At 54.8% G+C, this 23655-nt stretch overlaps 1 protein-coding gene across 1 annotated transcript; it reads left to right on the top strand.

Moving 5' to 3' along the window:
* Positions 1 to 12380: 12380 nt before the first annotated feature.
* Positions 12381 to 16030, top strand: BARX1 (BARX homeobox 1). Its single transcript, XM_039879824.1, has 4 exons — positions 12381 to 12806; positions 14529 to 14820; positions 14905 to 14989; positions 15359 to 16030. Exons 1-4 carry the CDS (start codon positions 12581 to 12583, stop codon positions 15521 to 15523), a joined length of 768 nt encoding a protein of 255 aa, XP_039735758.1. The 5' UTR covers positions 12381 to 12580; the 3' UTR covers positions 15524 to 16030.
* Positions 16031 to 23655: the final 7625 nt, after the last annotated feature.

The following is a 23655-nucleotide window of genomic DNA, read 5'->3' as shown; positions in this document are numbered from 1 at the left end:
TCTACTCTGATGATTTCCTCTAATGCATTCTTCATCTCAGATATTATATTCTTCATTTCTGACAGATTCCCTTTTATGTTTTCTACCTCCATTTTTATGTTTTCTATCTCTTTGTTAAAGTTCTCACTGAGTTTCTCTACTCTTCCTCTAAGTTCATTGAGCATTCTTATAACCAGTGTTTTCAATTCTGCATCTGGTAAAGTTCTTGTCTCCATTTTGTTTAGTTCTTTTTCTGGAGCTTTGTTCTGTTTTTTCATGTGGGACATGTTTCTTTGTCTTCTCATTTTGGCTGCTTCCTGGTGTCTGTTCCTATGTGTTTGGTAGGGGTCCTAAGTCTCCTGATCTTAATAGAGTAGCTTTATGTCATAGGTGTCCTGTGGGGCACAGTGGCACAGTCTTCCCTGATCACCTGAGTGAGGTGTTCAAACTGTGTCCCTTGTGTGGCTTGTGTGTGCCCTCCTGTTATAGTTAAGCCTTGGTTGCTGTTTGCATGCCGATGGGAGGGATTGGCCCTCAGGCTGATTGATTGTGAGGATTGGCTGGTGAAGGGCTGACCCTTCAGAGCAGGATTCCCTTTAGCAGGGCTCTGGTGCCTGCCCAGTTTGCCTTTTTGGTGTGTCCTCCTCAGATGAAGCCCTGGGTGGTGCTCTAGCTCTGGTGCTGGTCAAAGCTGGCTATTGGGTATGCTAGCCCAAGGGCTTCCTGGGAGAGGTCCAGCTGCAGGCCAAGTGCAGCTGTAGCCTGTGCACCTCTGGGACCACCTGATAGGAGTCACCAAGCAATTCACACATGGCCACCACCCATGCTGGGCTTATAAGTGCCTCGAGAGGCCAAGCCAGGAACCGAGGCTGGCTGCCACTAGTGCAGGGCTTTGGGCTGCTCAGCAAGAGGTACAGGGCACACCGAGGCCAGATGCTGTTTCTTTGGGTTTCGTGAGCATTTGAGAGATTTTAGGAAAGTCCACAGCAAGAGCTAAGACAGGCTATTTATATGGAATAAACCACTGGAAGTGGCTTGGGTGGGCCCACAAGTTGGGAGAGGCAGAGTCTGAGAGAATCACCTGGGTGGAGCAACCTGTGTTAACCAAATGATGGAGACTCAGATATGGCGGCTGCTTGTGTCCACATGCTGGAAGAGGGGAAGGGCTCAACAAAGGAACAATGGATACTGCCAGAACTTCTGTCTGGGAGAAAGCCACCACTCAGGCCCTTGCCTTGAAGTCTGACAACTCAGTGTCTTCCACACTGGAGCTCAGAGCAAGTGAGTCTGTCAGCAAGGAAGTATGGCATGGGCCCTTTAAGAGGAATGCCTGAGACTACCTCTGTCTTACTCAGCCACAGTCTTTGCTGGTTTTCACAGCCAGAGGTTGTGGGGACTTCTCTTTCCAGCATTGGAACCCTGGGCTGGGGAGCACAGTGTGAGGCTGGGACCCCTCACTCCTCAAGTGGGGAAGGGGGCTCTGCAGCCAAGATAGCCCTCCTGATTCTCGATCACCCAGGCGGTTGTGGGACTGAGCCATTTCACATCTCTGCCTCTCCTACTGGTTTGACATGACCTCTTATGTTTGTCACTAGTTGTAGGGCTTTTGTTCAGCCAGACCTCAGGCAACTCCCAGTAATAGTTTCTCTGTAGTTTCATTATAATTTTGGTGTGGTTGCAAGAGGAGGCTACTACTGATCTGTTGGGTTTTTTTCCCTTTTAAATGACAACATTGTTCTTACTAAATAAATGTATTTAAAATTTATCCAGATCTTAAATAAATAAAAACCCAGCATCACTCACCAAAAGTGAAAAGTAGTTAACTCTAAAGATGAATCCAGTTACAACACAACACTGTCTGGCATACACGCACACTGCTGCCTGCCCAGTGCCATGGGGCTGAGGCTGGACTCCTCTGCTGAGAGGAGAGTGGCTAGCCTGTGAACACAGTGAAGCCACGCCAGTAGCAAACTGAGATGGGACTTAACATAATCAGAAAGATGAAAAAACAACAGGAGAAAAGGAACTTCCCCACTCTGCAATGCGATGTTATTCATGCTATGTTCACTGCATCTGTTCAGTCCGTGGTAGAGATTCACCCTGGTAGAGATTAGGCAAGTCTGCCACTCACCCACTCATGTCTTCCCCTAACTTAAGAGGCATGAGGAGGACATCAAGAGCTAATGGAGGGCCAGCAGTCTATCAAAGCCACACTGACCTGGGCCAGCAGGAAGGTCCCATCTTACAGGTCACATTGGGCACCTGCCAGGAGCCTAAGTCTGGGTGTAGCAGGCAGAGGCTGGGACCCACAACCGAAGTATGTCACTGAGAGTGAGGGGAGGCCTCCTGTGGGCAGTGCATTTGCCATGAGAATAGGGCTGGGTGGGGTGGAGGCTGAGACCTGGCCTCAAACTCCAGATGTGGGGCTTGGCAGGGGATGGGGTCAGAGCAGGCTGGCTCCAGGGCACCAGACCTAGAGTCTAAGAATGGGGTCAAGTTTCATGTGCTACCTTATCCTGCCTCCCAGAACCCAGAAGAGTTAATTGGTGGGAGAAATAGGAGCCAGATACTCTCCTCTCTTCAGGTCTCTGTCTACCACCAGACAGTTCTCCAGCCTCAGAAAAGGTTAGAGGCAGCTCTTCTTCCTGGGTGGGGTCTTCCTTTGATACACTCTTAATCATAGAAAGATGGCAGTTGCAGGACACCAGGACATAGAAAAATCAGAATGATCATGCTTGTTTCTCCACTCCAGGAGAAGAAGTACCACGTATGTCCTGCCCACACTGTGGCCAGCTTCCTGCCAAAGGGGCCTTCTCAGGCATCAGCAGGCACATGCTGAGGGAACAAAGGTACGTTGTAGTCCCTAGCAGGCAGGCCTACTACTGCAGGGCAGACTCCCAGCTTTGCCTCAGGGTAACAGTAAAGGGCAAAGTTCCCCACAGCAGTGTCCTGCCTGCCCTCTTGTATCCTCTCTGCTGAAGCAGAATTCAGGTTTTGCCTGTGCACAACCCTCTTACTGAATTAGTTTCTGTTGCTGCAGAACAAATCGCCACAAATGTAGTCGTTTAAAACAACACATACTTGTTATCTCAGGGTATCTGTGGGTCAGGAGTCCAGGTAAGGCTTAGCGGGTGCTCTGCTCAGGGTCTCACAGAGTGGCAGTCAGGGTAGTGGCTGGGTCGAGATCTCCTCTAGAGGCCCAGTGGAGCATGGGCCCGCTTGGAAGATCACCAAGACTGTCAGCAGAATCTGTTTCCTTGCTCTCAGCTCCTCAAGGCTACCCTGGGGTTCTGGCCCCATGGCCCCTCTATAGGGCCCCTCACAATGTGGCAGCTTTCCTTGAAGCCTGCGGAAAACCACTCTGACCTCAAGGAGGACCTCAGTCTCTCTGAAAGGGCTCATTTAGTCAAGTCAGGTCCAGGATAATCTCCCTTTCAATCAATTCAACAGCAGTCCATTAGGGACTTTAATTACATTAGTGATATCTGTTTGTTCGTTTGTTCATTTGTTCGCTTGCTTGCTTGCTTGCCACATAAGAGCACAATCAGGGCAGTGACAGCCCATTACACTATAGTTTCACCCACATTCCGGGGGAGAGGTTATACAGGGCATGTACACCAGGGGGCGATCTTAGAATTGGGTCTGCTACACTTCCCTTGCTCAAAACTTCCGAGAGAGGATTTCCTCTAATCTATAAGAGAAAGATAAAACAGCAAGGCACTAAATTTCTAAATTAAGATAGATTTTCAATGTGAAGTGTGTGGATATAATATGTTTTCCTTCCTTATTTCAATATGTAGTTTATCACCTGGGAAAGGGACATACAGAATATCCTAGAACTTAATGATAACAGTCTCTTCACCCTTATTTGGTTCTATGAGAACAGAAGGAAACAAATAATTGTTAGGACTGCTAGACACAGTTGTGTGGGTTGTGTACTGCATAACCAGGAAGCACCATTAACAGCACATTCAATGACACTCTTAGGAATTGTATAATTACAAGAGGGTTTTCCCAGTGCCTCTGATAGCTCTCTTTAGGTACCAGGAAGGTCTGCAGTTGTAACTCCCTGGCTGAGAGCAAGCTGCTGTGGGCACCATCAAATGCAAAACTGTTTGAGAACAACCTTGTTTCTGGGACAAGCCTTTTAGCCTCAAAATGGTTGGCTGTTCAGACCTCCCAGAAAGTCTTTGACCCCTATTCTGAGCTCAGTACTCCCAAGAGCTTCCCAGCCCTGACAAATGGTGTTCCTCTGACTCTTTGCGCCTGCCTGCCACATCCAGACACCTACTCAGCAGCCTCCTCCCAGCCTTCCCTCTCTCTCAGGTTCCCAGAGTGGCCGATCTTTCTCAAAGCCACCATGTTTTGTCACCCTCTGTCCTCGCCACCCATTTGCTCTCCTAGACAGCTGAGATGGGCCTGGGTTGGGGCCAGCACAGGGACTAGCCTGTGGAAGGGGCTGCCCTTGCCCTCTGAGTGGGGATGCCCTGCATGCTGTGTGTGCTCTGGTAGGAATGGCCTGCTTGCCGAGGCCCTCCCTGGTCAGTGGTCAGTGATGTGTGTCTGCAGCCGCTCTTCTCCATCCAGACCAGGCACAGGGAGCATGAGCAGCAGCCTGGGAGAGATGAGAGGTGGGGAGCCCATGTTTGGATACAATAAGTGTGGCAGGCCTGTGGACAGTGGCTGGAACTGACCTTTGGCAGCTGGAGCTACTAGTCTGAACCTCAGTAGCAATCAGAGCTGGAGAGAAAATGGAGAAGGACCTCAAAAGGCCATTGTAGTGTTATGAAGAAAGCACCAGCTCAAGCCATGGCTCTGCCACTTGGGCAAATGAGGTGGCCCCTTTGCCCTTCTTTCCTTGCTTATAAATTAAGGGTAAAGTGCTCTCTTCCTAGACCTGAGATGAAACAAGATACTATAAGGAGGAGGTGCAACGTGCATGCACAGAGGTTCCTGGGGCTACTCCAGGTTCAGGGGTATATGTGGAGTTCATAATTGGACTGAGAGACTCCCCTTCTCAGCAGCAGGGACCAGAAAACATTCCCAAAGACCTTAGGGAAAAATTTGAGAGCACACACCTGTTATGTCTCTGCAGGCCAGCTGTGGCTGGCACTGAAAGTGTCCAAACATTTAAACAACTGACATGTGCAGCTAGCTCACTCTTGGAACATTACCCTCCAGAAGCTGAGAGCTTTACATGTCTGCGCCCGTACATCCTACGCCTTTCCCATTAGTTGTGAGCACATCTGTTTGTCTCTCTCCATGGCTAAGTGCACTCCTCAAGGACAAAGTGCTCCCCCCTTCCTTTTTTTTTTTTGTATCCTTGCATCCTCAGGTGTCTGGTGCATAAAGAGGAGAGAACTTCCTGGGTCAGTTTTCCTTTTAAAGAGGAAAACTAGTGAGCAGGACTAGTGTGGGCAGGACATCCTAGTGAGCCTGGTTAGGACTCAATCCTGCCAGAAGAGGGCGCAAGAGCCTTTGCGGATGCAGATGTGGAGGCGATATTCAATGAGCAAGATTTCCTGGAAACACTTTTAGCAAGTAACACATTTATAATAGCTATTTTTCTGTCATGTTCTTTCCCTTCGCCTAGTCCTTGCAAGATTTGTCACTTGGCAGCTGCAAAGGCCTGCAGAGGCTCTGGTCTTGGGAAACTCCCAGAAAGTCAAGGCCATGGCCCCCTGGTCCATCCACATTTCACCAGCTGGAGAGGATTTAGGTGGGATTGAGAGGAGATGGGAGCACTCACATCCGTGGTGGCCTTCACCCTCCTGAAGCTGTGTTGGCCAGGAAACTAGGCTCTCAGCAGCACTCAGAGTCTGTTAGGGCTGTCACTGAAGGGAGTGAGCACCCTGTCACCATGGATGTGCAAGGAGCTAGAAAGTGAGGTTGAGCAATTTCTACTCCACAGACTATTGTGGGATTACACGAGGTGGTAACTGTAAAGCATCCAGCTCAGTGTCTAGGTATATTAGTATTAGGAAGATTTTAAGTTGTTGAGAATTCAGACATAGGAGTAGGAAATGTACTAGATAATTCATGTTTCTAAGACTCCAATACTGTAAAAATTATGGGTGCTTTTGTGGAAAAAATAAAGTTAATTCTTTAATTTTTAAAAAATTAAGAAAAATTTTAGATAAGGTAACATTTCTGATATGAAAGTGTATATATTTGTGCAATCAAGAGAAGTAAATCTAGACCAGGAATTGGCAAACTATGGCCCACTGCCTGTTTTTGTATGGCTGTAAACCAAGAATGGTTTTTAGATTTTTAAATGGTTGAAATAAATCAAAACAAGAACAATATTTCATGATATGTGAAAATTACATGAAATTCAAGTTGTAGTGTGCATGAGTGAAATTTGATGGGAACACAGCCATACTCCTCATTTACATATTACTTATAGCTGATTTCATACTAATGGCAGAGTATTGTTGCTGCAACAGAACTGCATAGCTCTCAGAGCCTAAAACATTTACTTATCTGGCCTGTCACAGAAGTTTTGTTACCCTGGCTTAGATTGTTAAAATTGGCAAGGAGAAGGATTCATCCAGTCCACCTCCTGTTGTCTTTTCATTTGGGGAAACTGAACTTGGTCAGGGAATGGGCTTGCTCAAGGCCAGTACCATGAAAGGGGTCCTGGGCTCATTTGTGGGCTCCGCTGTGTGCTCTGCATGGCATTTAGGTATTTGTGAGCAAAGCCTCTGAGCCCATTCTGGCACCAAGAAGCAAGTACAAGAGGGTGCAGGAAGCACAGGTTTGGGGGCGGGGGGTGCAGGAAAGCCCAGTAACTCTGGATGGGGCACCAGACTCCTGGCTCATTCCTCTTGCTAAGACCAGCAGGAGGGAGAAGGGCTGGCCTGGAGCCCAGGGACTGGAGACTGGTCCTGGCTTGGCTTCTAAGGGGTGGGGTGGCTGTGGCCTCTGTTTCTGATAGCCACCCCCACCCCATCCTTGGGTGGAGAAGGAGGAGAGATGCTAGTGTGAGTCCCTGCTTGAACGTGGCAATGTGATCTGGCCTCCTACTTGCTTCTGGAAGACATCCAAGAGGAGGTGTTGTAGCTGCCAACCCTCCTTCACCTGTTTGTGGGGCAGGGCCAGGACACCTTGCTTGACTGGAGCCTGGCTCCGCAGGCTGCCCTGCTGGCTAGGAGAAGCCCCTGGCCCACAGCCCATAGTTCAGAGAACCTTCCTAGGGCTCTGCATCCGGCACCTGGGGGTAGGTGACGGTGAGGGCGAGGTGGGTCCCGGTAGAATTATTACGAGATAGGATAGACTGTGGCTTGGCCGTCCTTCTGACTCAAAGAAACAGGGAACAGGAGAAAGAGGGGAGCAGCAGAGAAGGAGAGAGCAAGAGAGAAACTGAAGGAGAAACATGTAGAGGAGGGAGAGTAAACAATACAAGAGAAAAAGAGGTAAAAAATGGAGGGAAGGAAGGAAGCGGGAAGGGAGAGCAAAGAAAGAAGGAAAAGAAAGAGAAAAATCGAGCCGTTTCCACGCGCGTCTCACGGGTCCGACTGCAGAGGCCCGGCCTCCGTAACGGGCTTTGCCATTTCTGCGCATTGCAGAGGCAGCCCCGCGGCTTTCGGAAGGCAGAGACCAGGGACCACCGGGAGACTTGGCGGCTGCCGGGATTGGGTGGCCGGCACAGCCCTTGCAGTCCCTGGAAGGACAGAGCGCTCCGACCCTAGGCAAGAGGTAGACCTAGCATCCTGGGCCTGGCACCGTCGTCCCAGGCTCGCAGAACCCACGGCTCAGGGCACGTTCTGGAAAGGTCTCCGCACACCGCCGGGAGGAGCTCACACCCAGCCTCTGCGGCTCCCACCAGCCGAGGCAACGACAGCCACCTCTACCTAGTCCCGGGTGTGGCCTCCAGAACTTGGATCCAAGGTCTCTGCCTGAACCACCCCGCGTGAAATGGAGGCAGGACCTGCCCAGGGAGCTGCCAAGGGGCTGCGTTGTGTCCAGCAGGATCACCCTGGATCCCCAGGGACACCAAGAACCGGACCTCGCTGGGTCACACCAGTTATTACCTATCTACGGATCTATCTTTTAAAACTCACATTTCTAAATAAAACAAACATTAAAAAATAGTTACAAAACAAAATCAAAGTTACCAATGCCAAAGGAACAAATTTGTAATTTACTTGAAAAGGGAGAATGTGAACGGGAGAGGAAGGAATGTTCAAACGCTGTCTCAAAACCGATTTGAGCCCCGAGCTCACAGGAGTTTGAAATGATTCAAAACGAAAAGTCCACACTTGACCTCGAAACTCTCATACAGGAGAGCGTCGCAGAGACCCACTTTTCCAATGAGAAGATGACTGCGTAGTCCCCGGGACTCGTGACCTACGAGCGTAAGGACGGGGTAGTTTTCTAAACCCGAGAATTCCTGTTTTGAAGGCAAGACAGATATCTTCAGACCCAGATCCGGGCACTCGGAGCAAGAACCGGGTACCCGCCGCGGGGCCAGACGGTGCGCTCCGGAACGCACCAGGCAGCCTCCGCCCCGCGCTACCCACTGAGACAAACCCGCGCGCCATCCCTAGAGCCACTGTCACCACCTCCGGCCTGCCCAAAAGGGGCAATCAGAAGCGCAGGCTGACAGAAAGAAAGGAGAGGAGATCGAGCGTCATTTCAGGTGCCGACGCTGCCGTGGGATGCGGGGTACGCGGGGCGCAGACCTGCAGGGGAGCCAGGCTGGCTGGACCTTTCGGGGATCGGCTTCCAGGTCCATCATCTGGGGGTAGGGTGTTGGGTTCCCGCGGGCAGCTGCTGGGTGGTTGCAATCGGAGGTGAGTCCTTTGATCCAGAAGAAACCGACCCTCCATTCCTGCCCCGTCTGCGTTGTGCCGAGTGAGATAAACTCGCGGCAGCTAGAAGAGACGCAGGAAACGGTTAAAGGTCGGGCGGGGGACTGGAGTGAGCCAAGACACTGCAGGCAATGAGGAAGCACCCATACCCGGTCCCCCACTTTGCCCCTGAAGCCCCCTTCCGATCTCAGCTTCCTCATTCTTACAGGGGTTCGGGCCCTTCCCTTTAGCTCCAGAACCCGCCCGGAGGCGCCAGGGGCAGAGGAGAGCTGCGCTGGAAGAGGGATGGGTCTGGAACCTACGCGCCGGGGCGGAGGAGTTCGGTTAGGCAGGAAAGTACCCTCTCCGGTGTCACCGCCTCCTCCCGACTCTGGGAGCCAGGAGGTGAGCGGAGGAGAGGAAGGGGCCCACCCGGCGTCGGGGCGGCGCCAGACCCCCCGCTGCCCGAAATCCCTGGTCGCCGGCTGCGGGAGAGGTGCGGCTGGCCTCTGGCGCTGAGGTCACCTTTTCCATTGCGCCCGCCGCGAACGGACAGTTTCCGGAATTTTCGCAGCGGCAGCTGTAAGCCAGGCGAGACCCAGGCGTCGCGCTCCGCGACTGCGCCCCTGGGGTGGGGGCTGCGGGGCTGGGACCGCGCGGGGTCCCGCTCAGCCCCTCAGCCCACGGGCTTCCCTTCTCTGAGCCTCTGTTCCTGGTGGGAAGAAGGGGCCCCATTCTCTGGGAACCCTTCGCCGGCTCTAACGCGGCAATTCTCGGGGAAAACGGAGATGTTTGTGCGCACTATTTCGTCTAAAAGGGGTTTATCTGTGGTTCTGCTTTGGGATGGCGCCGCCGTGGAGAGACCGCGTCGGAGGAGGTGATCAGAGGCCTACCGCCAAGGGGGATATCTTGGGGGTGACAGAGCGAAGCCGGGCTCTCTCAGCCCTTGAGGCCTGCCAAAGCCCGCGGGCATTCCCCCAAAGAACCCTGGGGCCTCATTCCCGGCGGCTGCCAGCGCTCAAGATTCGGCCTGACCACCGGAAAAAAACCCTGGCCGCGTTCAAAGAGCTGTGGGGCGGGCACTCTGCAGCCTCAGCACCTGTGAAATGTGGTGGGGGCTGGCTTACACTAGTCTTCTGAGTCTCTCAACTCTAGGGGTGAGGCCTGGATCCTGAAAATGACCTCCTACCCCCAAACCTGACCCAGGAGCTCCTCCAGGGGCAAAGCAGGTTTGGCGAGGGCTAATCAATGTGATCCCCAAGTCCTCTGATGGGGAACGAAGCTCCCTCTGGAGGACCTGAGAACCTCAGGGCTGCAATTGCATTGGGGTAGAGATGGTTCAAAGCCCATAGCTACAATCAGGGACCCAAATACGAGGTAAAGGGTTGGAGTGGGGTGGCTGGGCTTGACCCTCCAATGAAGCTACCCCCAGACTATGCCCTTGGGAAGATATGGAAGCAAGGAGAGGAAGAGGTAGCAGGTGGGCCCTATTGGAGTGGGGGTGTGAGAGAAAATAGGCCCCATACCATACATACAGGGAGCAAGAGTAAACTAACCCTACTCACTGTGGTCCTTGGGTCAGTGCCTTCCCTCTGTTGGGCCTCAATTTCCCCATGTGAGAAAGTAGGTGGTTGGACTGGGTAACACCCGAGCACCCATCTAGGGATGGATTCTCTGCTCCTACACGTGGGCAGGCGTCCCAGCTGGGCTGTCCAGGACTCCAGGAGACACTGGCTTTTCTCTGTTTGCCTGGTAGCTGCTGGGCCAACTGAAGCGGCATGGCTCTATTGTCTTTACACTTTTCACCAGAAGGGAGGCCTGCTCTGTGTATGATACCATCACTCTTAGTGGGTCCCACATTGTCCTCTTACAAAGAGTCTTGTGACTCACAGGACCACCCATGCCTGGACCACCTGGTGGCCACCTTTCTTCTGTTCTAATGATAGCTGTGCAATTCAGGAAGGGAGAGCCCCAGAAGAAGTAGTTCAGTAACTGGGGTAGAGAAGCAGCTGGGCTTTTAGGGTCCTGATCTTGCTAGAGCCTCTGATAAGACATTATCTTTGTCCCTATGGACAAGGAGTATCGGCCATCTCCTAGTTCACACAAAGTATAGGGCCGGTGCCAGGGTAGCCTCAAGGCCCCACTGCCAGCAGCTGGAGCTAGAAAAATTGCATCACCTTGAGGTGGGGCAGGGCCATGGCTATGGTAGGCCCTATTTCTCGGAAGTGACCACTGAGGCCCTGCGCCGAGCTCACGTAGGAAAAAGTGGCCCAAGACCCCAGGTGAGGGACTCCTGAGGAATGGCAGGCACCCTCCCCCAGCCCCCTAGAAACACTCAACCCCATTCACCTCCACCCCACCCTTCTTTCCCTGACGATTATGTACCCCTCTCCAACAGATACTGTGGGGCCTCCGAGTGCAGAACCTTCATTCAGCCTTCAGAGCTTGACTGGAGCCAAGTGTCAGCATTTCCTTGGGAGAGGTCAGGACATGAGACCCAGAAAAAAAAGGTCAGTAGCCTGACCTGGAGTGGCAAGGCCAGAGAGAGAAGCTCAGCAGAGTGGAGGTTTAGGATTGTTCCCTTCCCCCGCACAGCTCAGGCTTATATTCCCACAATGATGAAGATAAGGAGCTAGAGAAGGCTGGGGCCTTCCTCAATCACATTAGGGACTTTAAGGCTCAGAGTTGTCTCCAGACTCCAGTGGCATCCTGTGGCCCCTCACCCAGCTCCTGCCAGTACCCTTTCTCCGATGCTCCAAAGCTGAGAAAACGCAGAGCGCAGCCTTTCCTTCTGCTCTCATCTATCCCTTCCTCTATCTAGGGGGACACAACCCACCCCACAGTGCCTGGGTTGCCAAGGAGGCTGTGTCCCCAAAGCACTTGGCAATATAGGCAAATCACGGCTGGAGAAAAATTTCCTCTCAGGTCAGTTAGAGAGAAATGAGGCCGTGCTTGGTAAACTGAGGCAGAGTGCACAGGTGCAGCCTCCGCTCTGAAAGTTACATCCTTGCCTACTGCTGCCCCCCTACCCAGTGGGCTGCCCTGTGCACTGGCAGGGAGGCTGCACAGGACCATCCCTTTCCCAGACGAGTCGCATGGACTTTGCCTCTCCTCCCGATCTCTCCCGTGCTCCCTAACCCCTGCCCAGGCCCCTCGCCTTCCTAGCTGTCTCTTCTCTTTCTTTACTGTCCCCTCTCTCCACCCTGCCTGCCTCTGTGCCCGCCTGCACGTCACGGCTCCACTGGCTCCCGCGCCTCTGCGCACGGCTCAGCGTCCCTGGCACCCTCACATCTCTGTCTCGAATCTTGTGTGGCCCTCGCTGTCTCGCTCTGGCCCCTCTCTCACCTCTCTCGATCCCTTTGCTCCCATCTCTGGGGGTCTCCTCTCCCGAGCTCTCCTGCTCTCTCCTTCCTGGGCGTGCGCTCCGCTGGGTCTCCCTCAGTTTGGGTCCACTAGCCCCTCTCGCGGCCCCCTCCCTCCCTCCTGCCTCCCTTCACTGGCCCTCCCTTGGGCTCAGCCTTGGGGGTGGGGGGCGGCGGGCAGCGCAGGGCGGGGCGTTTGGGCGGGGCGGGGCAGTGACGCGGACCAGCCGGGCTAGAGGCGCGGCGACGCGGGGCGGGGGCGCAGTCCCGGGTCCGACAGGCCGAGCCCCGCGCGCCCCGCCCGCGCCCTGTGCCTCCGCCCGGCCGGCCGGCGGGGGAGGGGGCATGAGCCCGCGCCCACGCGCCGCCGGGAGCTGCGGGCCGGCCTAGAGCCCCGCGCGGGCCCCGCGCCCGAGCCGCCGCCGCCGCTCAGCCGTGGGCGCCGCGATGCAGCGGCCGGGGGAGCCGGGCGCCGCGCGCTTCGGGCCGCCCGAGGGCTGCGCTGACCACCGGCCGCACCGCTACCGCAGCTTTATGATCGAGGAGATCCTCACCGAGCCACCAGGGCCCAAGGGCGCCGCGCCCGCCGCGGCCGCTGCGGCTGCCGCTGGCGAGCTGCTCAAGTTCGGCGTGCAGGCGCTTCTGGCCGCGCGGCCCTTCCACAGCCACCTGGGTAGGTGTGGGGCTCAGGACGCGAGCAGCTGGGCGGGAGAGGCGAGCCGTGCCGCTGCGAGGACGCAGCAATGGGCGCGCGGGCCCCGGGCCGCCCCTTCGGCGCCCCGGTGGGGAAGCGGAGGGGCAGGCGCCGGGCGGCGCACGAACCAGGCCCCGTGCCCGCGGGCCGGGCTGACCGAGAGGGTGTCCACTCTCTCCTTCACTGCGGTCTCCAGCCCGGGAAGGTCCCGGCCCAGGGACCGAGCCCGCATCCCCATCAAAGGCGCAGGACCAGACTGCTAACCTCAGACTGCGGGTCAAAGCGACCTGAGGCCGTGGGCGCCTGGGCCTGCACCGCAAATAACTGGCCAGAAGTGGTCAGAACAGCCCCTAGGCTAGGAAGCCAGACCTTGGAGAAGAGGCCCATGTCTCTCAGTGCTGTGCGGCCCGGCTGACGCTGGCCCATGCCGGCCCGTAGTCTCAGGCGGACGACCAACCGGCCTCGGCTGCAGCACCCACACCCCCGCCCACCTTAGCCTTACCTGGGGACAAGAGGCCTGATTGTGAACCGCTGCCCGACTGGTCCTTCCGCTTCCAGGTCTGCTGCGCCTATGTGGAGTTAGAGCTGACCGCTGGGGCCTTTTCTGCCTCTACTGATTTCCTTCTTTGGCAGGTCCTGCCTTGTTTTACCGGTGTTCTCTCCACCATGCTCCTTCTTCTGGCCTTTCCGCAGCTCTCTCCACCGGTAGTTCGGTCTGTCTTGGTTTTTCTCAGTGGGGTCGGCCCGCCTTCCCTCTCCTACCTTCCCCCAAGGGTTCTCCCTTCTGATCCCCTCCTAATAGTTACCCACACCTTGGCTGGTTCTTGCTGACTCTATGGAGCAGCACCCGCTGGCAGTGAGAGGCCCGTGGGGAAGGGAGGCCTCCACATTCTAGCGGACCGCAGCCCCGCCAGCCATCTTCCTAGGCCTCGGTGACCCTCCAGCCAGTGCTCCGCCCTCCCTCCCGACAGCAGGGCCAGTTTGTTCGTTTTAAATTCAACTTTGATGCAGCCTCTCATCTGCCTTTTGCCTCCAGCTGCACCGTAGTTAATAATTCGTTTGAAGCGGGCAAAAAAATTATTATAGGACTAATAAAAATGGAAATATCTTCACGGGGTAGAGTCTAAACAGAGAAAACAGGAAGAACAATTTCAGGATTCGTGGGGGTGCTTTGGAATTTGCAGAAAGGGCTCAACCCTACCCCTGCTGTCCACCCTCTGCCTGCCTCCCCGCTGTTTTGTCCACACAGAGGAGTAGACATGCTCACTCCATAGATATTCTTTAATCAAACGCTGCGATGCCGATTTGACTGGGCAAACGCTCATATTCCTACTTTGCTGTCCTTTCTTCTTGGCCTCCCTTTTTTGCGAAACACACTCTGTGCATCTCAGAGTTGTGAAAGTGTTCATTGAGAATCTCGAAATCTCAGAGACCGACGGCTTAGGCTTGGGAGCACCAGGGCAGAGCCAGGGGTTGGGGAGGTCCCCCCTCTCAGACTCGAAGACACTACTGGTGGAGAGGGTCACCCTAAGTGCGTGGCTTAAATCTTGCCCTTCGTGGCCAGGCAGGAGGGTATTGTCCAGGGTGGCAGGCATCTGTCCCTCCTGCAGCAGTTAATAGTGCCAGTGCAGGGGTGGGTAGAAGGCCTCCAGGAAGAGGAACAGGGCACGAGCTCACCCGATGCCCTATCCCTCCTTGCAGCGGTGTTGAAGGCCGAGCAGGCGGCGGTGTTTAAGTTCCCGCTGGCGCCACTAGGCTGTTCTGGGCTGGGCTCCGCGCTGCTGGCTGCGGGGCCTGGGCTGCCCGGCACTGCCGGCACTCCGCACCTGCCGCTGGAGCTGCAGCTCCGTGGGAAGCTGGACACTCCGGGCACCGGGGAGCCGGGCACCAAAGCCAAGAAAGGGCGTCGGAGCCGCACTGTGTTCACCGAGCTGCAGCTGATGGGCCTAGAAAAACGCTTCGAGAAACAGAAGTACCTCTCCACACCGGACAGGTAGCTCGGGGCCAGGCTGAGTCCAGCGGGTGGTTGGGGAGGGAGGCCGCTTGCCCTGCTGAGGGTGCACCCCGCTCTTTCCAGAATAGATCTTGCTGAATCCCTGGGCCTGAGCCAGTTGCAGGTGAAGACATGGTACCAGAATCGAAGGATGAAGTGGAAGAAAATAGTGAGTGTGTGGTGGTTCCTGCCTCCTAGGTTGCAGTCAGGCCCCTGGGCTCTTCAAGAGTTGCTCTCCTCTCCAAGGTCACCCCTGCCCGTTGTCCATTGTGAGCCTCTCTGCTTTCTCTGTTCCTCTGGGTATCCTTGCCCGGCCCACATTCCTTTGTGCCCCGCTGCACCCTCCGGCTTCCTAGCAGCCTTATACCCCTGGTCCAGCCTCTGGTCACTTTCCCCCAGCCAAGCTCAAATGGCCGCCATTTCCCCAGGGCTAGGCGTGCCTCGGAAGGCTTGTTAGGCTCTTCAGGCCCTTCCAGGCACAGGGTGCGTGGGTCCCCATTTCCCAGTCCCTGCTCACGGGTGCCGGTGTCCCTGCTAGGTGCTGCAGGGAGGTGGCCTGGAATCCCCAACCAAGCCTAAGGGGCGGCCCAAAAAGAACTCCATCCCTACCAGCGAGCAGCTCACGGAGCAGGAACGCGCCAAGGAGGCAGAGAAGCCGGCGGAGGCTCCGGGTGAGGCTAGCGACAGGGGTCACGAGGACTGAGCGTAGCGGAAGGTGCGGTCTGGGAATCCAGACCGCGAGAAACCGAGAGCCGGCCCATCGCGTCCGCGTCCACGCTGTTTGCTTCCTAAACGTTTTATTACCTTGAATGCGGACAGTTAGGGGCCAAACAAGGAAAGACACAGAACCTGAAGTCAAACCCAGGCCCCAGCGCGCTCCCGGCCTTAGCCTGGAGACTTGCCCTGGAGGCAAGAAGGTCGCAGCCTCCCAGAGCTCCGCGCACTGGGTGCTCCACGCGCATTCACATCCCACTCCATTACTGTACCCCACCCGTCTCGGGTGGCCGGGACGCCGCAGGCACACACCCGCTTTTGCGCGTCAGGGACCCACTAGCCGTGAAGGCCACCGTGGCCAGAGACCGTGTTCGGACTACCTGGTGGCTCGGCCCTGAGGCCAGTTCCCCAACGTCGCTGGGGCCCCTACCCCTCTCTTGCGAAGACGTTGTTTTGTTCGATTTTGTTTTTTTCCAATAAAATATTTTATGACACAGCGGGGATTAATGGGCAGTTTCTGAATCCATAGGGTGAGGCAGCGAGGTAAGAGGGACACTTTCAGTGGCTTCTGAAACATTCCTTCCTAGGGCCAGGAGGAAGTGAGCCCGGACCTGCGCCACCCTGCCCAGGCTGAGCATGGCGGTGGTTCCGGCTGCAAGATCCCCGGAATCGCTTCCACTCTGGAGGGCTAGTTTGAACTGCCCAGCCCAGGGCACGCAGGCGGTAGCAGCCGGGCTACACGGGTCGCCCAAAGGAATGGGAGCTCCGGGCCACCGTGGGCCTCACTCAGGAAGTGGTTAGGGACTGAGAATTGCCTCCGGTTGTTGATTCGGTCTTCTGGAACTTGAAGGATAGACTGTGATGGTTCCAGTCAACCCTTTCTGAGGCCAACAGCAGCCGAGGACTCGAAGGAAGTCCAGCACAGAGGCCGCCAGCAGCGGTAGTCCCAACCCAGTGGCGCTTGCCTCCCAGAATTTTCCTGTTCTCTGCGGCATACGCAGGGCGGCGGCATTGGCTGCCCAGCCTCGGGCATGGGGGCAGGGAGGACTTCGGACCTGAGCAGAGTGCTCTGAGCTGCCCGAACTCGCACAGGGCGCCCGGGCACAGCTCGGTGGCGTGTGTCCGCGGGTGCGCCCTGCCCACGGGAAGCCTTTGGTTTTTCTCTCTAGACTGGGTTAGGGATCTCCTGTGTGGGGGGGCGGGGGGGGGGGGAACGGGGTAGCTCCTTTCCTCACTCTCCCAGCCAAGATGACGACCACAGTATGAGATCGAGAGATGTCCACTTTGCTGATTAAAGCTGGGGGAGAGACCCCCAACTTGGCCATGGAGCATCATGATTTGAAACCAGGTTTGCAGGTGCAAATAGGCGGGAATCAGGAACCTCATGCTCAGGTGAAGGCTTTTCGTTTCAGAACGTGAAAAGGACTGCTATGGCTTACACTTGTGGTGGCTAACACTTCCTTTTCAAATCATGGCTTGATTGACCCTTCTTGAGATCTGGGCTTGAATTTGTGGTGCCACAGCATGTCTAGTTTCAATTTAAGGCCAGGAGGAATGAGAAACAGGGTGCTTCCTGGGGGCCGCAGGGATTCTCCTAGGCCATCACCTTCCCCACCCCCACTTCCGCCAGGTCTCCAGGAAACCAGCTTCACTGGAGGCTCTTAATTCATCCTTGCAAACAGCTCTTAGACTACTCTTGGGCCAGCATCACCTGAGGGGTCCAACAAAACCTGTGAGACCCAAGCAGGAGGGAAGGAGTGAATCTTCGGTTTAGGACTGTGGCCCTAACCCCTTCCCGCCTTTAGGGTTACCTCGGATTCAACTCAATGTAGGGATTTTCAGAGAACCTTCTTGCACCAGGCCCAGGCTAGCCAAGTGAGGCACACTGCTGCACTTAATCCTCTCCCCTGCAAAGAAGAGGGAAGTGAAGGTCCTACAAATTCTGTCCTGGGTGGGCCCTGGGGACCGAGATTCCAGCTACAGCATTTGTCAACCATGCAGAGTTGTGGAAGGAAGGAGGGTGGAAGGAGAGAGGAAAGGTTCTGACCCAGACTCCCAGCAGTCATTCTGGGTCCTCAAATTTTACTAAATCTGAGGAATGTGACCCTAGGCAGATTGCCCTGAGGATCTTGGGCTTTCCCCAAGGCAGTCTCCTCACTGAATAGGACGAATGGGCCACCAGGGATGAAGAAGTGTCCAGCGAATCTGGCGTAAGAGAATAGGGGCCCCAATATTCCATTGAGTACAGCCCAGCCAGGCATGGATAGGGAATCTGACACAGACATGACTGTCCCGAAGTCACCAGCCAGTCAGTGGGGGAGTTGGGCCACAGACGAGAGGGTCTAGATTCCGGTGCAATTGGGGGTGCGAGAGGTTTCTGTCACTGCCTGTACCGATGTGCTCCTTGGGGACCAAAAATGGGGCAACCGCGCACACAGAGTCCTCAAGGGCAGGGAGAGGAGTGACCAAGCGCCGGCCCGTCCAGGCGGCTTGGGGTTTTCTTGCTGGAGACCCCAAGAGACCCAACAGACGCTCCGGCCCGTTCCGGGGAGTACGAAGGCACGGGGACCAACGATGTGCCGCCGATGCCGAGATCCGGCGATCGGGCCCAAACCCGTATAACTGCAGTTCTAAGTACAGAGATGCCTCCCATCCACGGAGGTGATGCAGTGCGCACGGCCTGCGTGCCACCAGCCGAGGCTACCCAGGCCACCAGCGCAGAGGCCCCCTCTTCGCCCGGCGGCAACCGCTCCCTTCGATCTAGGCTCTGGGCTTAGGGGAGCGAAGGTCCCCTCACCTCCTCCCCTCTACTCCTGTAGTTCAAATCTCTTCTCCGCTCCAAGGTCCTGGGAAACCGAACCCTGAGACGGCGCAAGCGAACGAGCGAACGAGATCACCGCTGTGCCTTGCTTCGGGATCGCGGGGACCCATGGCGGGGAAGGAAGCGGGCTCAGGCGTCTCGCGAGAGCTTGGGCCCCGGGGTGGGAGTGCGGGGGGTGGGGTCAGCACTGGGGGCCGCCAACACCCTCCGCACGCGAAGGGCCCGTGTGGCGCGAGGTCTGAGCGCTGGGATTACCGTGGCGGCAGCGCTCAACACACGCTAAATTTGCACTTCTGTTCCTCAGGGGAGGGCGGTGGGCCGTAAGGGAAATTTTTGGGGAGAGTTGGCTGAAGGGCCGGGATGGGGGATTGCATCCTGCCTCTGTGCCCCAGACCCTGAGCAAGTCGGTGGAAGCGGGAGCCTACCTCTAGCGCCGCTCCACTAGGGCCAGCACACGGGAAGGTTTGGAGAGAGGCGGGCCTGAGCGGCGGGCCTGGGGTCTGAAGTCCGTCTCAGAGTCTCCGACTTGTGGCTGGTTCCGCACGGAGCGGGCACCGCCAGGACGTGATAGGCGCAGCCGGAGCGGAGGCTCCCATTCCTCCCCTTGCCATCCCATTTGGTAAAAAATAAAGATTACTCTGATTTACTGTTCTGATTTCTGTTCCAGATTCTCTTGGAGTTCACCAGTGGGAACCTATGAGGTAGAAGGAGAGAAACGCAGCCCCAGGCTATGTTAACCCTGTATCCTGGAGCAGAGCATTCTCTCTTACAGTACCTACAGAGTGACTGAGGCTTCCAATAGTGCGGGCCTCTCAACCTGGGGTGAACACCACTTCCCGGTATGCTCCAGGAGCTCTGGGATCTGAAGAAAAACCTGACACCTCTTCCATTTTCCGTTGCCCCACTGCCTGACTTCGTTTCTACTCTAGAGGGGAGCCTCTGACCAAGAAGTGACATCCTGGATTCTGCCTCGAGTTTCCGTGTCCAAAGAGGGGACCAGTTAGTCTCCAGAACCTCTATCCCCAAGGCCTCTCCAGGCCCAGGTTCCCAGGGGCCAAAGCCAGGCTAAGGAGGCGCACAGACCCCCGCTGGCCCTCCAGCCTGGCTCAAGCTCTCCCAGCTGAAGGAGACTTCTCAAACACCACCTCCCCAGTCCAGACCCACTTTAAGGATATAAGGAAGCTGTGCTGGTGGGCAAGGCAGAAAGGTGACTGCAGCAACAGAGCCTTGCACACTGAGTCAGCCTAGCTCTGGGCCAAGCTTCCCGCCACCCTGGTCCCTGAGCACCTCTGCCTGCATAGATAGGGAGAAGGTGGGTTCACCTTCTATATGAAATAAGGCCTTATGGAGGCATCTGACCTAGCAGGGACTTCCTTCCTGGCCCCTCTCCCTAATGTTGAGCAGGCCTCTCACTGCATGACTTCAAAATTTCCCTTTGTTCTAGTTCTCACACTGTACATCATTGGCTTTAAAACAGCATCTTCCTCTTTCTGAAATCTGGGTTCATATAACAATTGGGGAGGTGGAGTCCCAGGTGCTGTGGGCCCTGGGCCTGCAAGATGTCTTTCTCTGAGGCAGGTGTCCTGGGCTTGGACTGGGCGGCCTTTTGCCACTCACACACCAGCCTTAATGAAAAAAGCCAAGAAGCCTGCATAGTGGGGGGTGGGAGGATGTGGGCGCTCCCCAAGAAGACATGGGGCAGCAGAATGAGGGGAACTCGGCTGGTTCATCTTCGAGTTAGTGACCACATGGGTGGGTTGGGGCTGTGGGCTATGAGAGGAGATCCATTCAGAGGCAGCTGTGACCTTGGAGAAGTTTTAGGAACATCTCAACCTACTGATTTCCACGATAGTTTCCTTTTTGTGTAAACACGGCAGTAGTTTGTGATAAAAATCTTTGTCTTTATAGGCTCAAAAGAGATCTTTGAATAAGTGTAAGATAAAAATTCTGGGTGATATATAAGCTTTGGATCATGGCTTCATCGGCAATGTTTTTAATTTTTTTTTTCTTTCATGTGTTTCAGGAAGTAACGGTGTCTGACATCAGTGGCATCATGGACTCTCTGATATCAATCAAGCACTTACTGGGGCCATTCATTCATTTAACAAGCAGTTACTGGCCCTTACCCCCTACTTGATCCAATGACAGCCAGTAAAGTAGGTGCCCTACTCCCATTTCCCAAATGAAGATAAAACTCAGAAATGTTAGGCTACTTGTCCAGGGAAACATAGCTATTAGTGGCAGAATTTGGGTCTGACTTCAGTTCTGTGGGTCTCCACTGCCCCTCATCTAGCAGCCCTGAGGTTCTCCTTGGGGTATCCCAGATGCCCTAGGGTTCCCAGTGGCCTCTGCCTGCCTAGAATCCATTTGTTCACCACATATTTATTAAATGTTTGCCGTGCGCCAGGCACTGCACCAGACATGGGGGAAACAGCCTCTGACCCAAGGAGCTCACACTGGAGATGAGGAAGCTTGGGTAGATGGCAAAGAAGCCACAATTAAATCCGTACTATGATTTCAGGAAGTGACAAATGCCATGTAGAAAATAAAGCTGGTGCTAGACAATGAGTGGTTGGAAGCTTGAGTCAGGTAGTCAGGAAGGGTCTCTCAGGAGCTGACGCTTCAATTGAGACCTGAATGACAAGAGTGTTGCTAAGTAGCAAGCATAGCACGTGCAAAGGTCCTGAGGCAGTTAGGAGCTTGGCCTTAAAGCAGAAGGAAGAAGGTCAGAGTGGAGGGAACAAGTGTGGAGAGGTGGGCAAGGGAACTGGGTAAGGAGGCGAGGAGGTGGGCCTAGGCACTGCCCAGAAGGCAGCGGGGAGGAGGCAGCATCTTGACTCCCACCCCGCCTCAGGAGACACCTCCGCCAGCACAGCCCCTCTGAACTGGGTGCGCAGCCGCCAGACCTCCGCCTCCAACAGGCAATTTGTTCCCTCCAACAGGCAGCTCCGCCTCCAACAGGCAATTTGCTCCCCCGCCCCCTGCTTTTCATAAGGATGCAATTTTCTGCGTGCTTTAAGGACATTAGAAGGGCGTTTGACTGACGGCGCCATGCGAAACGCATTAGCGAGGCTCAGGACAACACTGCCCACAGGAGGCGGCACCCGTTGTGGAAAGGGCAGATGGAAGCTGGAACAGGCCCTGGGGACCGGTTGGTAGGGGAGGGCAGAAAGACAGAAACGCAAAGAGAAGAGAGAGACAGGGAGGGAGGGTGGGAGAGAGACAGACAGACAGACGGACAGACAGATAGACAGACGTGAGGGGGTCTGGGGACCATGGAACTTAAGAAACAGTGGAGAGAGAGAAGAGACAGAGAGATAAAAGAGGATGGAAAAGGGCTAGAAGGAGAGTGTGGGTTCTAAACCAGGCTGTCTGAGGTTCAAATCCTAAATTCATCACTCATTGGCTCTATGACTTCTGGCAAGTTACCTTTTCTCTCTGTGCCTCAGTTTCCCTTTCTTTAAATTAGAGACCAATAATAAAATCTCGTATCTCATTGAGGTGTCTGACCACTTAGCCAGTAGGATTTCATCCCGAGGAATTTTGTAATTAGTGCAAGTTACCATCACGTGCAGTTTTTTTGAGAGATCATCAGTTGATAGATTTCTGGCCTCTTTCCCACTGGCATATCTGCCCTGGCATTGCAGAGACACTGCCTGTGCTGCTCATCCTACTCCCTCATTCCTGATCTGTGGGCCTCAGAGGAGGTCCTGGGTCAACAACCCCCACCCCATGTGCTGAAGGTGTGAGTGAAGACGTTCTAGAACAATAGCCTGGGCTTACTTCCAACAGGCTCTAGAGGGAAGTGCCCTCTCCTCCCAGGGCCTTGTAGGGTAAATTGAGGTAGGGGCAGGGTGATATGTAGGCCTTTGGCAGCCTGGGTATGGCTCTGGGAGGGAGAGGCCCCACTTGTTGTGGTAGGGGGCTCAGGGCTGTCATTCCTAACTTGCTCTTCTGCAGCGCCTTTCCTCCTGGCCAGGCCCAGTTCCCCTGGCCAACCCACCCATCTACCCTCTCCTCTCACCACTCTCTGCCCAGCCATTACCTGTCCCACCCTGTGGCCCATCCCCCTGCCTGCGGCACCATTTCTGCTCTTTCTTGGTTGGCCAACCTCAGATACTTTTCAGGCACAGCTTCTCAAAAGATTCTCCTGACTTTATCCCTGTCTGAGTTGGGAACCTCAGAGTGCTTCTACATCCCTCAAGCTTGCCCAGAACCTGGACACTCATGCACACTCCCTCCATGCTGTGGGGAGGTAATATCAGGCCTTCAGTGAATGAATGAATGAATGAATGAATGAATGAATGAATGAATGAATAAGTGAGTGAATGATGGACTAGGTCTGACTTCCACCTGTAAGCGCTGGCTTCCCATTGTCTGACAGCTTCTGCCACTAGAGCCTGCTCTCGCAGGGATTCACACTCCATGCTCCCAATGCTCAGCCTCCAACAAAAAGCTGCCGGGTGTAGGTGGGAAAGCATGGCCCCTTGCTCCCAATTGCTCCCAAGGGGAACTTACCATTTGTCTGTTGTGTGGTGTTTTACCCTCTGTAACATGAATGTATGGAGTGAACTCAACGGAGGGCTGCTCCACTCAAGCTCCAAGTTATTGGGCTCCATCGGGATTTTATTTGAACAAGGGAATAGCTGCTAAATAAGGTTTAAGATTGTTGGATGAAATGGATGCTCCCTGAGGACCCTACACGGCTCAGAATTTCTGGAATCCTTTGGCTCCATACGTCCACCTCCAAGCAGCTGCTGGCTTTGCTTTGTCTATGCAGCAGCCATCCTGGTTTGTAATGAGAGGGAGGAGGAGGAGCAGGAAGGAAGCAGAGGACAGAGAAGGGAGAAGAAAAAGCAAAGAAAGACACCAGTGCTGCCCTGATGTTTTGTTTATGTGATGCTAACTACTACTGCTCAGAAACTTCTGAACTCCTGCCTGCACTTCCTGTTTGTCAAGGAGACCTTGGGCATTGTGTGAGACAAACTAGTAGGAGTCCTTTCAAAGAAGGGGCAGTGCATTTGTTTGTAGCCATGGCCCTGCCCAGCAGTCCAGCTGATGGAAGGTGTGCAAGTCATGAGGAGAGAGGGAGGATGGGGTCCTCAGGGGTCTCCCACAGGGGTCTTTGGGAGAAAGCCTAGGCTTGGATGCTCTGAGCATGCACCGTTCATTCATAAATGCACTCACATGCTCATTCCCTCCTTTGGTCCTACAACAAAAAGTTATTTATGCCTATGTATGTATGCATGTTTATGGCAGCGTTATTCCCAACAGCCAAATGTGGAAACAATCCAAATGTC

This window comes from Pteropus medius, unplaced genomic scaffold (assembly GCF_902729225.1).
Source record: "Pteropus medius unplaced genomic scaffold, Ma_sr-lr_union100, whole genome shotgun sequence".
Lineage (NCBI taxonomy): Eukaryota > Metazoa > Chordata > Mammalia > Chiroptera > Pteropodidae > Pteropus > Pteropus medius.
The sequence above is the reverse complement of the archived record's forward strand: the minus strand, read 5'-3'. Positions and strand labels throughout refer to the sequence as shown.

What these genes read in the sequence shown, in the direction of transcription:
- BARX1 (XM_039879824.1), top strand. Translation starts at nt 12,581, where the DNA reads ATGCAGCGGCCGGGGGAGCCGGGCGCCGCGCGCTTCGGGCCGCCCGAG. An exon ending in TACCTCTCCACACCGGACAG is followed by an intron (nt 14,821 to 14,904) that starts GTAGCTCGGGGC and finishes CGCTCTTTCCAG; the next exon opens with AATAGATCTTGCTGAATCCC. An exon ending in GGATGAAGTGGAAGAAAATA is followed by an intron (nt 14,990 to 15,358) that starts GTGAGTGTGTGG and finishes TGTCCCTGCTAG; the next exon opens with GTGCTGCAGGGAGGTGGCCT.